The 12469-nt window shown below is 43.1% G+C and overlaps 1 protein-coding gene across 2 annotated transcripts in view; it reads right to left on the bottom strand.

The window, feature by feature from the left end:
- LOC8030662 (calcium-binding mitochondrial carrier protein Aralar1) overlaps window positions 1–12469 on the bottom strand; it is a 28697-nt gene that overhangs the window by 14887 nt on the left and 1341 nt on the right. For both annotated transcript variants that reach the window (XM_029966647.4, XM_029966648.4), the window contains exons 3-9: window positions 11299–11355; window positions 11089–11231; window positions 10047–10162; window positions 9762–9901; window positions 7485–7631; window positions 3981–4122; window positions 2064–2160 (exon numbers count right to left, since the gene is read on the bottom strand). In XM_029966647.4, the coding sequence (XP_029822507.3) occupies window positions 2064–2160; window positions 3981–4122; window positions 7485–7631; window positions 9762–9901; window positions 10047–10162; window positions 11089–11231; window positions 11299–11355 (842 nt within the window). The remainder of the gene's footprint in view (window positions 1–2063; window positions 2161–3980; window positions 4123–7484; window positions 7632–9761; window positions 9902–10046; window positions 10163–11088; window positions 11232–11298; window positions 11356–12469) is intronic.

The raw sequence follows: 12469 nt of genomic DNA, 5'->3' as shown, positions 1-12469 counted from the left end.
TAAACAACTGAGAGCTGCCTCCAAAACAAGATGATACACTAGGACTCTAGGTAACATGCTACTATCAAACTGCCCGCCTGACATCTAGCCTTCTCGTAAAGACTGACAGTAGAGATAAGGAGAGAGAACCACCCCCGTGCCGGTGGGGCAGCCTCAGTTTACGAGTAGTGCACCGCCTGCTCCCTGCCCGGGCGGGGGAGGCGGGAGGTCCTTTACCTGGAAACCTCTTCACACCTCTGCTCGTGGAATCGAGCCCCACAAGAGGAAGCTGCGGTGGACGCGCCCGTCTGTGCTCTTCGGGGCACGCCGGGGCGCCTCTCGCCTACACACCCGTGTTTCTACAAGACAAAACCAGGGGCTCCTGCGGCACTCACGCTCCGCGCTGACTGCCCTTCCCTTGCCGGCCAGCTCGAGCCGCAAGCTTTCGGGCAATTCCAGAACAGGTCGCGAGAAAGGCAAGGTTGCATCGAGAAGTACAAGTGCGGCACTTAGGGTCTGGTTTCGGTCATCGCGAGAGCGAGAGCTAACTTGCATTCACGGAGCGAGTGAAGACGGCGTTAGAAGACGGTTCGTCCGCCAACGCGAGCGAAGAATGTGGTTTGTCTGCTACGAGGCGTTATTCGCAGATTAAAATAAAATGAAAAAACACCGTACAGATCGGAAAGAAAGTTGACCGTCTGCTATTAACAGAGCGCCGCGGCGAAGCGAGATCGAAAGCAAGCTGAAAATTGCGATCGTCCGCCATTTCACGTTGGAAGCCACTGCCCATGTCTTGTTGGCAAATCTCGAGTCGTTCCGCCGCCGTACACAAGCCGGTGTCGACCGGCGGACGAATAAGTACCAAGGACAGGTCCATCAGAGGTTGCAAGACCCCTCTAGCCATTTGCACGTCGGCGAGACGTCCTCGTCCAATCGTCGTCGGTCGGTTACGTGCAAGCTGCGGCGCCACGTCCGATCAGCGGCCAAGAAAATGCTCTCGCTCTCGCCTCGACCGAGATTGGACCCCCGGAAAGCGTCTTCGCCCGCTGCGCATACAGCGTCCCCAAAAGTAGTCTCTCGATTACTGCTTGACGAGGTCAAAAAAAGGGCCGGGCCATTGCCAGCCACGATCCTGGCAGTGGCACAGTCTGCCCTGCTCTAGGTCACTCCGCAGCCAGGCAGTTGCCGGACACCAAAGCAGGCGCGAGACGAGACGCCGCAACGGCGACCCTTGCTAGCTTTTTATCAACAGCATTTCTACCACAGACTGCCAGGATCGCGACACCCAAGGACATGACATGCAGACTGTGTAATGAAATTTGTTGCCACTTTAGGACCACTACCAATGCGTGGGCGGGATATGATAGTAAGCGCACCAGTCAGAGACGCATTCCGGGCATTGCCATATAATGCAAGGATGTGCATTCTCAAAACACCGAGGCTAAAATCGAGACTCAATGAGATTGCGCACATTTTTAGTGCCCAACTCAAAGATCTAAAGAAAAAAACTTTTTCCAGTTATTGCATTACACTCGCGTTAAAGAGAAGGTGCACGAGCATTTAAGTATGCACGATTGTAGCAAAATGAAATACTTACAGTGGAGTCGAGATTCTGTGTAATATGAGTAGGTAAATTTAATTATGTGTACCATTATAAAGGGCTATCTCACTCGTTATTCAGATCAAGCATGCGAGTTGAGGAATAAGACTCGGTCAAGTCTAAATTAGCTTTAAACATCAGCATCTTGGAGAGAAATCATGCAATTGTTTCTTCAAAAGCAATTCAGGATGACTCAGTTGCCAGAAAATAAATTTAAAAGATGGCACAAATTCAGGCAAATTATTAACTTTCACACTCCGTTAACACAGATGAAACACCAATGCAAAGACATCACGAAAATATAGCGGAGAATTGAAATTGGGATACTTTCAGAGTAATACATCAATACCAAACTGCTCTCACAAGATAAACTAAAAAAAAAATAAAGATGAGAGGTTGCACTCTTTGAAAGATTTCCACACATCACGTCAGAAGGCAAACAGCTTTTGACGACTGTCAGAACAGAGCGGGTTAAAGAGCTCACCCTGTGGACTGGTGGAGAAATCCACCCAGTTGGAAGAGGATGTCGATTTCTAGTGGTGTGACCTGAGACATTTGTTGTGCTGCGTACAAAAACTCCTCTGAAAAAGAAATGCAGGAACCAGAGTGGTACGTACAGCAGCAATGGAATTGTTTATCCAAATAATAAATTAAGCTCACTTTAATCATTCTGATAAACCCGGGGGTGCATGTATATATTATGTGTGGGTTACGATATGCTTGAGACAAGTCTGAATTTCCTCAGGAGTAGAATTTGTCACAGCATGTTTTAATAAGAAGTTTTCCCCGGTTTCTGCTTCTTCGGTGTGTGCGTGTACGCTTTTGAATTCTTTGTACTCTTGGATTTTTAGGAACCCCAGTGGAAGTTGCGATTACTTGCGAGGGGATGAAAATTAGGATGTCCTTTACTCTATCAATTTACTTATTTCGGGAGTTCTGATGTCATACGCCCATTACAGTATCCCATGGTATGTTTTTATCCAACCCCGTAATGTCAAGAGTCCACGCGGGGCGCTACACCTCGTCGGGAACCACCAGCGTGCGGTGACGGACGCCGCTGGTTCCTGGCGTAGGTGGACACTCGCTGGTTCCCCACGATCAGCGGCAAGTCCTACTTAACCCGGTTGCCTTGTGCTCTCATTCATCTCCTACTTGTGGCACCAAGCAATGATGTCGGACTGCAGATTGCATGGTCCAGGGTTCAATTCTTGCTGAGCTCCTTGGTGAACCTCTCTGGTTTCGATCGCTTGTTCCCAGTTATGATTATGTATGAATAATGATGACTAATTACGCCTCCTACATATGCTTTGGACACTTATGCATGGCCTGCTACGAGCTAAGCATCTTTTATGTCGTCTTGGCCCGCGTGCAACGCTTTTTCGTCGCACTCGAGCGTAGCACGTTTCCATAAAATCCAGGCCATAAACACATTTTGTGTTAAAGAATACCGATATATCAAACATTTCAGAAAACCATATTACACATATCAACTCTCCAAACTGCCACCTTTCCTCTGTGCATTGGAGTATGCGAAGAAAATGCTGTCCTCAAGCACACAAGCTAAGGTATGTTGTGCCTTTGGAAGATACAATAATTTGCCTGCAAGAAAACCATCTGTAAAACCAACATTTGGCCTTCTATAAACTGTAACATTTCTGCACACTACTATGTGGGGCATTTCTTCTGGAACCCGTCATACTTCACGCTGGGGTTCTCCACATTTTGCACTTGTTCAGCCCACGGCACGTTCATAAAACGTACCACAAATCCTATTTAAAACTGGCAATTTATGCCAACGTAAAAGGAAGCGTTCACCTTCCCTACAGTTCTTTGTTATTATTTCCTGGCCATCTGAAGTTTCCATTTATTAGTTCTTCACTATGTGGTGCTGTTGCAAATACTATCAAGGAGGCAGTGAGCAACACGAAACATCTGGGGGTCAAGTCAATGCTTCCCAAGTTTCGTGCAGGTTGTCAATTTTAAACAAAGTTTCCGAGTCATTGGAAAGGTGCTCGACTTGTCATCAGAAATGGTAGAGCACTCATCATTTTCAAATAGAAGCGCCTGTATTTCTCCATTATCTAAAGCGGAAAGGTCATGTGGCCATGTCGCCTTTCCCTGCACTTGCACACGTCAAATACTTTTTTTCGGGAGGAAAATGTAGTCCTCGCTCAGTGAAAATTTTAAACAGACAATAAAAGAACCTGTAAGGAATGGAGCAACAGTGGTAGCCCTGTCATCTTCATAAGAGTGCGCAAAACAAGCTCTAAAAAAGAAACATACTCATGGCAGTCAAAGTGTTAAAATCCCCAGTACTAAAAACAAAGTGAGTGCATATTCCTTTTTTTGCAGAGCTGGTGTCAGTTATTTCTGATGTTAAGCCAGCCCATTCATTGCTGACCTTTGGTGACCTCCAGAGCGGTGTTTCCCTTGGTGAAATGAAGGTAGATCTTCTTGACGAGCTCCATGTTGTTGAGCAGGGAGTTGAAGGCCATAAAGTAAGGGAAGGACACCTGGTGGCCCCCCGCCCCAGAGCCAGCCACCTGCATTTCAAGAAATGTCACTTTGAAATGTGACGCTGCCAAAAGGAACACAAAACGAAAGCTCCACTCATTACTGGGCTGCTTTTCGAGAATGCAGCAATCTCAAATTGAAATAAAAAGTAAACTGAGTGTGTAACTTCCTACACACCCCAGGCGAAAATTTCTAACTGGGACCAGTTGGCACCTCAGCTGGTTTCAACTGGGACTAACTGGTACCAACTGGGACCAATAGGAGTCCAACTGGGACCAGCTGAGGGGTCAACTGGTTTGAACCATTCCCAGTTGGGAGTCAACTAGTTTGACTCCCAGTAGGGAATGGAGTGAACTGGGACCAGTTAGGAAAGTAACTGGTTGGAGCGATTCCCAGTCGGACTTCAAATGCCTTTCCCGTTCCCAGTTCACACGGGGCAACAATCTTGACAAGTTGGGGTTGCATTGACCTTTGCTAATGAAGAAAACTAAAAAACATTTACATTTTTAGATTTATACAAATAGGAAAATTTTTAATTACTGGGTACATTTATATATTATATTTATAAAAATAATATAAAAATTGTAATTAACAAAATAATTTTTTAATTGGAAAATATAATTAATGACAAAATGTGTTCACCTAAATGAACATGTAGTGCATCATTAAAATATATTAAAACATTTATTTAAATACCTACAGTATTTTTTTTCTTTTAATAAATAAATTTATCTTTCGGCCAATCGGAGCTAGCCGGCCGCCGTGGCACGCGGGTGCGGATTAGTGGTACGCGCTGTCGGCAGGTGGCACTGCCTATGCTGATGCCGGAGTCGGACGGATGCGGTAGAGAAGGATCGCCATCGCCCAAGTTGGCGTCATTATGAAAATGTCAAAACTACAGCTGCACTTCTTTGAACCTAACTGTACACACACCATGGTGGCGGTGGTGAACTTCGAGGATGGAAAGATGCAGTTCAGCGATCGGAGGGCACCCAGGAAAGACCGGACGCAGATAGACCGGACGGAAGAAAACGCCGCGGAGAGCACAATGGCGAAAATGGCGGGAGGTCTACCTTGAAAATGTTTGACTGTTGTGACAGAGATTGCAAGGTGGGAGCGCTACCGAACCTTATAAGGACTTCACCAGCGCAACGGGGTATCACGGGTGAGCACCTTTCTTCACGCGATGGGGAGAGAAGCTGAGGACGTTTTCACTAACAGACGCCAGCGGCCAATCTTCCTTCATCTCACAAATACTACCTCTGAAAAAGCGATTCAACCGTTGCAAGCAAGTGGCTAAACCCAGAGCGTGCACATCACCGAACCTATTATTTAGCTTCACTCTCCAAGTTTTTGACAATAAAGTCTTGTCAACCTTCCATTTCGTGCCGTGTTTCATTGTTGCTGGAGTTGATACCAGCGGTAACTGGGACCAACTCCAACTGGGACCAGTTGTAACTGGGACCAATTCCAGCTGGGACCAACTCCAACTGGGACCAGTTGGAGTTGAAAATTTTCGCCTGGGAACAGGAGTGGAACTCATGAAATGTACTTGGGAGCAGCCACGGGAGCAGCTGAAACAGCTGTTTTGGAGCAGGTTGGGAGCAGCTGAAACTACATTCTGGAGCAGGCTAGGAGCAGCTCAGATCAGTTTGCATTGCACTTCAGCTTGTATCTTACACAAGCACGAAAGCAATTTCAATCGTGCTTAGCAGCAGAGATGAACATGAGCGGTTAGGGACCTAGGTAGATGGGATAACAGTGTAACAGATGCGAAAACTTGAAACTTTGTGAGCCTTAATGAGAATCAAACAGCAAGTACTCTATGTTTCTGAAGATAGCGTCCTTGATATTTTCTGAGTGGCTTTCAGACGCTCAAGATGCAAACCAGCTCTGCTTATCGCACAACCCACACGTGCTCGACATAGTAATTACATGTGCGAACCACGTGACGTGCGTAAGCAACGGACGTGCAGTTGCACGGAGGAACAGGGCAACAAATTTCGAGTTTATCCTATTGTGCAAACTCGATATCGAAGCAGCAGACTGCGATTAACGAAGTTATCGTATTTGAAGCGATAAGCAGGAGCAAGGTTAAAGTACGCCGAGCAGATAAGTAGAGCTGCTGACCGGCAAGGTTTCGGATCGGACCGTGTTTCAGTTCTATCAAATCACGATTTATCTTGCAAGAATGCGGTTCCAACTCCTAACGATGAAGCACTAAAAGGAATATTTTGCTCATTTGCTTTCGACTGGATGACGTCCGGATCCCGGGCCGCAGAGCCTCATGCAATCTGACGCTTAACGACTCGACCTCACCTTGGCCTACTTGCCCTACCGCTTATGGTTGAAGAGTAACAATCCAGTCGCAGGTGGTGTAGTGCTTAGAATCCGAGTTGTTTCGCGCGCTTCCGACTCGGGATAGACAAGGGGAATAAACAGAACAACGGATTGCAAGGCCGACCAGGCTAAACGCCCTCATTGTTGACAATCGAGTCGATAAAAACCGAAACCAAGACAAAATAGAACTTTTTTTTGGGCGGACGTTTTGCGATTTGGCGCATAATGGCGCGAGGTATTGGCTTTGGCGCAGTTTCTGCAACATGGCGCAGGATGGCGCAGACACATCCGTCTGGCGCAAAATGGCGCAAATGGCGCAGCCGTTCCACCCCTGGGGAACCATTTATTAATGCTGCAAAGAAGAAAAAATATTTAATGCTTTAATTTTTTCTTGCATTTCAACCTAAATGAAAAATCTTAGCGTAGCTACTAACAAAGCCCAAGGCAAATGCCAGTACAGTTAGTACTGGCATTTCCTTTGATCCCATTTACTGCCCGTTTATGAATGGTACAGACTGGGAGCCAGGGAAGGCCAAGCTTTATACTGGCTTAATAAAGTGAACTGACAAGTCTATCTGCACCTTGACCCAACATGCAACTTAAAAGGGCTTCAAACATTGCCTTAAAGTTATAAGTTCATTTATTCTGGCATCTTAGAAGCCCATTAAAGGGCATTAGAGAAGGAAGAGGTGGGGAAATAAGAACATAAAAGACACATAGAAGATAATATTCAGGTGAAATGATAGAAGTGTAGTCAAATGATTCAAAAGGTGACAGGGTCTTGTTAGCAAATGACAGGGAAGAACACAATGAAACAGACAGTTGAAAGACACAAATAAATCGAAGGGACACATCCACGAATAACAAAAAATATGCAGTATATGTAAGGCACAAAATATAAGCCTCTTTGCGATAGTGATGCCATCGAAAGACATGTACAAGGAGGGAATTTAGGTTTTGTTCCAGCGATTCACAGAAATATCATGCAGATGCTACCCGAGCACAAGCATGGATTGCCCACAGTAGCGTAATGGTATTAAGTCTCGCTTACAGCCACAATATTCTTTTTCACATCTTCGCTAAGGAGGTGACTCTTGACAGAAACCATGATATCATTGAAGTCCATTGCAGCAATGACTCCACTGCGGTTCTTGTCGTACTGCTTGAACGCCTGGATGGCATGCTCTTCGTGAAAATCCTAAAAAAATACAAGTTTGCATTTTTGACCAAAAGACACAGCACAGTAGGCCGCTTTTGCAACCAAAACATGATATAGGTAGTGTACTGCACCGCATTCCAAAAGTATGCTTAGCTTCATAGTTAAAATTAAACACTCGAAGCTAAGATACCCGGCAGGTTGTAGGTACAAACAGCATCCCACCGAGATCTGCTTCTTCATGATGGGTTTCCTAAACAACCAAGGCACAAACAGAGCATTTTGGTATACCAAACACCTGGCTATGGCCTGAATGAAGACTTGCCTAAAAAATAACCTCGCATGTCACTTAGGGAGCTTTCCCGAACGCAAACTATTACCAGAACCTTGGACTTTTACGACTGTGAAGTACTATAAAATATCGAGGATGCATCCAGGTCACAATGAGTACCCGCCCACTACTTCTGAAAGGTTTGAAAGCTAAGCAAAGGATGCTTCAAGTGCCCACCGCAGACTTCTGAGCCCCTTAACTGAGGTGCTCCCCCTCGTCAACCACTTCAAGCACGCCGGTGCAAAGCGGTGGAGCCCACCCTTCCACATCCCCTTCTGAATCCTTGCTCTTGGACCTGACATTCGCCTATTCCCCAGTTTTTTCACGATTATCTTCAATGTTGGCCGGGTGCTTGCTCGAGTGTCAACTACGGTATATACCATCTTTTTCAATGTATAAGACACACTTTTTTCCCCAAATTTTTGGCGGTGTCTTATATGTATATCTTTTACTTTTTGACAAACTCTGAAGGAACTCCTGTTGATGCTGATTAGTCTTTTTTTAACTATTATGACAGCTCAAAGCAAATGATGCATCATAAATGCAAGTCAACCTTCCAAAACTAGAGTTCCATAACAAAAAAACAAAAAATGCGAGGTTGTGCAAGTTTTTTCCTTGCAAATTTGGCACTTTATAAGTGTTCTTAGAGACTATTTCTCCGAGACGTTAATCGGTAAGTACGGCATTTCATAATATTTGAACAACCACATGATATGAAGTTTTTTTCGCGGCAAGTGCATGAATATAGGCGCGTCTTATACACAGGTCCGTCTTATATACTAATTTTTACTTAAAACTTGCAAAAAGTGGAGGGTGCATCTTGTACATCGATGTGTCTTATATACTATAAAATATGTTATTTTTAACGCAAACCATATATTTTTTTTGTCCTTCGCGGAAAAGTTGCCCTCTGCACCCCATCTTAGCCCCTCAACTGGGAAGCACGTCTTTAGACGTTCCTCTATTTTTATCTCGACACAAAGACGCACGACACTTCCTTTGGAAGGAGGGAGAAAAAGCACTGTGGAACAGGTGGCAATATGTTTTGATGGCGGTCATAGTTACTGCCACCTATCAAACACAATACCAAGCATGTTTAGATTTATTTGCGTTTGCCAGCTAAAGAAATCATTTATATGCTTTGTCAGGAATTTTTTCCTCTTGTTTTTGCTCTGGATTGGACAAGGCATTGAGATGCGGAAAACGTGCCACTGCTGTAGCGAAGCGACAACGGTGACTTGAAAATGAGGACATGCTCAGTAGCAGCGAAACACCGTGGAATAATTACAAACCAAGCCTGCTATTATATATTTTTCAAAAATCTACTTGTACAACATCAGTCTTCATGGCCTACCTTATAAAGTCAAAAGTGTAAAAATGAACATTGTCTCCCCTTTCCCGTACCTCAGCAAAAGAAGATGCAAAATGTTATTTCTTTAGGTAAAAAAAAAAAAAAAAAACTTTTGCCTGAAAATAATTTTACAAATTTCTAAATAAAAAAAAAAAAAAAAAAAAAAACTTTTTATGGCATGGTTACCTGCCCAAGAAAAACTCCCCACTTAACGGGTTAAAGCTCAGCTGCCTGAAGTTTAGAACCCCAGGAAATTGACTCTATCCCTTTATATTGCGAATCTAGTGCTCAGAGGAAATATTCCAATACAAGGTGCAAGTTAGACTCAATAAAAAAGCCTTCTGTGAAACAGTGCAAAAAGACAATGGACGAAGAACAGTTCCTTTTCTTCGTCGGTTGCCTTTTTGTGCTTTTTGTTATCGTATGCTACCGTACCAACTAGCCCAACATTCCATCCTTTTAAATGCAAAAGCACATGCAGATCACTTACATGAAGAAGCTGGGAGAACTCAGCATAGCTGACAGTCCTCTTGCGGTCGCCGCCAAAGTGCAGCGCCATAAACTCACTCTTGAAGTCAAAGGGGATCTTGGTGTATAGCGTCGTTTTCTTGATGATGTCTTCAAACTCATCTTGGGAAACAAGAAGACAAAAAGGGCACATTAAAAGGAACCTTAGCCATTGTTTCCATTTTATCTTCTGAAACAGAGCTACAGCAGAGAAGATGCAAACCAGTAGCACCATACTATGGCAAAAGGCAACAAACCAAATTCTCACCGTGAGTAATGGAGCCAGAACCATTGGTGTCAAACATCTGGAAAGCTGTCTTGTAAAGTGCATCAGGCTGGCAGAGAACACCTTCAAAAGCTTGAAATTCCGTGAAGGAGATGAGTCTATAATTGAACACGTACAAGGAGAACATGACACTGGGTTGGTTATTTTAGAAATACCTAACTTTAATCATAATTTCAAGATGCAATGTTTTAATTGCTTTTTTTATAAATACCCAATTGTTTTTGTTTTTTTCTAATATTATCAGGACCTAAGAAACTCTGTTGCAACTATTCGAAATAAAAATTGGCAAAAAATGAACCATGAAAAAGAAGGACAATGACACATTTCTGGAGCTTATGATTTTGATTGTTGCATCGCTCAAAAGCTGATTATGTCAATACTTCAGAACTCAAGTGCCTTCAAATTTTATGGCCTAAAATTTGTTTAATAGGTCTAGTAGTGCTGCACCACCTGTCTGCAATGCTCACGGTCCCACATACAGCAATTGTGGAAAACTAGCAAAGAAGAAAAGTAAATTCCGTCAAAATATTCTGTATAACAGATTAAAGCCTAGTTCTCTTCTGAACTTCACAACACTGGCCAGCACTTACCAAGATATGCAAAGTGTGCAAATTGAAGTTATAAAAGAAACTAGCTTCACTTGTTTCAAGACTTGCCTATCCAACAAACTTTTCAATCTATTCCTCTTTACTGGCCAACATAATCTTCTATATGAACTGGCGCACACCATTCATTTAAGAGACCAGTGCAACACTAAAAAGCTATTATATTATGTACATTACTGCCCAATAAGATGTCAAAAAGGAGGCAGCTCTTCATTGAGACTCGTTTTTACCTTAGGTGTCTTCACAAATTGTACAACTGGTGTGAAAATATATGAAACACAAATTTAGATCTTTTTTTGCACTTACATTAATCCGCAAAAAAGTCTACATCATTCGGTCGAAAAATTAAAAACACTTTACCCTTCTTTAATGTTTTTTTTTTTATTATTTTTTTTTTTTTCATCTTTTGAATGACTTACCCATCTTTGGAGGTATCGAGTATACTCCCCAGGATATTGACTGCCTCCTGATTGTACTGCGGACCTTCATAGAGACCCAAGAACCCTCGCACAAAATCGGTCGAGGTCATAAACTTGTTTTCATTCTTCTCGATGCTGGCGTACTGGAAAAGGGAGCACACAGTTCCAATGTCACACACACTATGCAATATGCAAAGAAGACTATCTTACCTTGTTAAACACATCTTGCAACCTGTCGGTGTCGGCCCGTCGGACATATTGGCTTCCCTGCAAAAGCGGATGCGTCGGTGAGCTGGGTTACATTGAAAAACCAACGATTATTCAACATCTTCAATTATTTGGGGAGAACAAGCTACAAAACAATAATTCAGCCAGTTGGATAATGGCAGAGTGAAAACATGGTTTCACTTTCTATAAACAAAATTAACTGTGGCTCTCATCTTTGAAGGAAACCATGCAAAAGAATCTAGCAGTGGACAACAGGAATGTCCTACTCCCCCAGTCATGAGATTATTTCATTGGGTCATCCTTATAAATAAACTTGTAAGCAGTGAGAGAGTGCAGGCGAGCTGGTAATCAATCGACATCTTGTAAACCCTGAGATGGGGAACGATAAAAAAAACCGGACGAACACAACAAAATCTCGTTGTGTTCGTCCGTTTGTTGTTCGTCCGTTTTTTTATCGTTCCCCATCTCAGGGTTTACAAGATGTTGAAATAAACTTCTTTTCTCTTTTGCCAATTCTAAGGCGTGATAAAATGTGACTGTCAGAGATCACAAGAAAAAAAAAAAAAAGAAATAGCTGTGATGAAAAGTAAATATGAACCTATTAAAGGAAATATACACCTTTTATATACCTTCTTGATTTTTTTTTTTTTTAACTGGAGTGTGTAAACAAAAGCTGATACCTTTTACATGCTTTAGGAAGGCAAGGAATTTATCTTGAGTCTCAAGAAGTCAAATTAAGAAAATCGCTTTGTAGTTTTCACGCATACATAAGATTCTGTTGGTCTTGATTTTGTTGAGTTTATTTAGTTTTGTCTCAAGTTACTTGAGCAATTAGGCAACATACTGTAAACGACTTAATTTTCGCGGGCTCATATTTTCGCGAATCGGGCCAAAGCTGAAAATCTTAAATGATTTCGCAGGTTCTAATTTTCGCGAATCGAGTGTAGCTTCCGTAGCGTTGACATATTGCGTGAATTGTTTGCAGGACGTATTTTTCGCGAATTGTGGGTGATTCGCGAAAATTAGGTCCTCGCGAAAATTTAGTCGTTTACAGTATATAGCCATTTAACATACACCACGTGGTTGTTGCAGTTTCCATCCGTCTGTTCATGCACAGAATTCAAGCTTGTAAATTCCAAAGTACTGAGTTGAA

The sequence above is a fragment of the Ixodes scapularis genome, unplaced genomic scaffold (genome assembly GCF_016920785.2).
Source record: "Ixodes scapularis isolate PalLabHiFi unplaced genomic scaffold, ASM1692078v2 PGA_scaffold0__279_contigs__length_252992795, whole genome shotgun sequence".
In the NCBI taxonomy this organism is placed as follows: domain Eukaryota; kingdom Metazoa; phylum Arthropoda; class Arachnida; order Ixodida; family Ixodidae; genus Ixodes; species Ixodes scapularis.
Note: the sequence above shows the minus strand (reverse complement) of the source record. Positions and strands in the feature narration are given on the sequence as shown.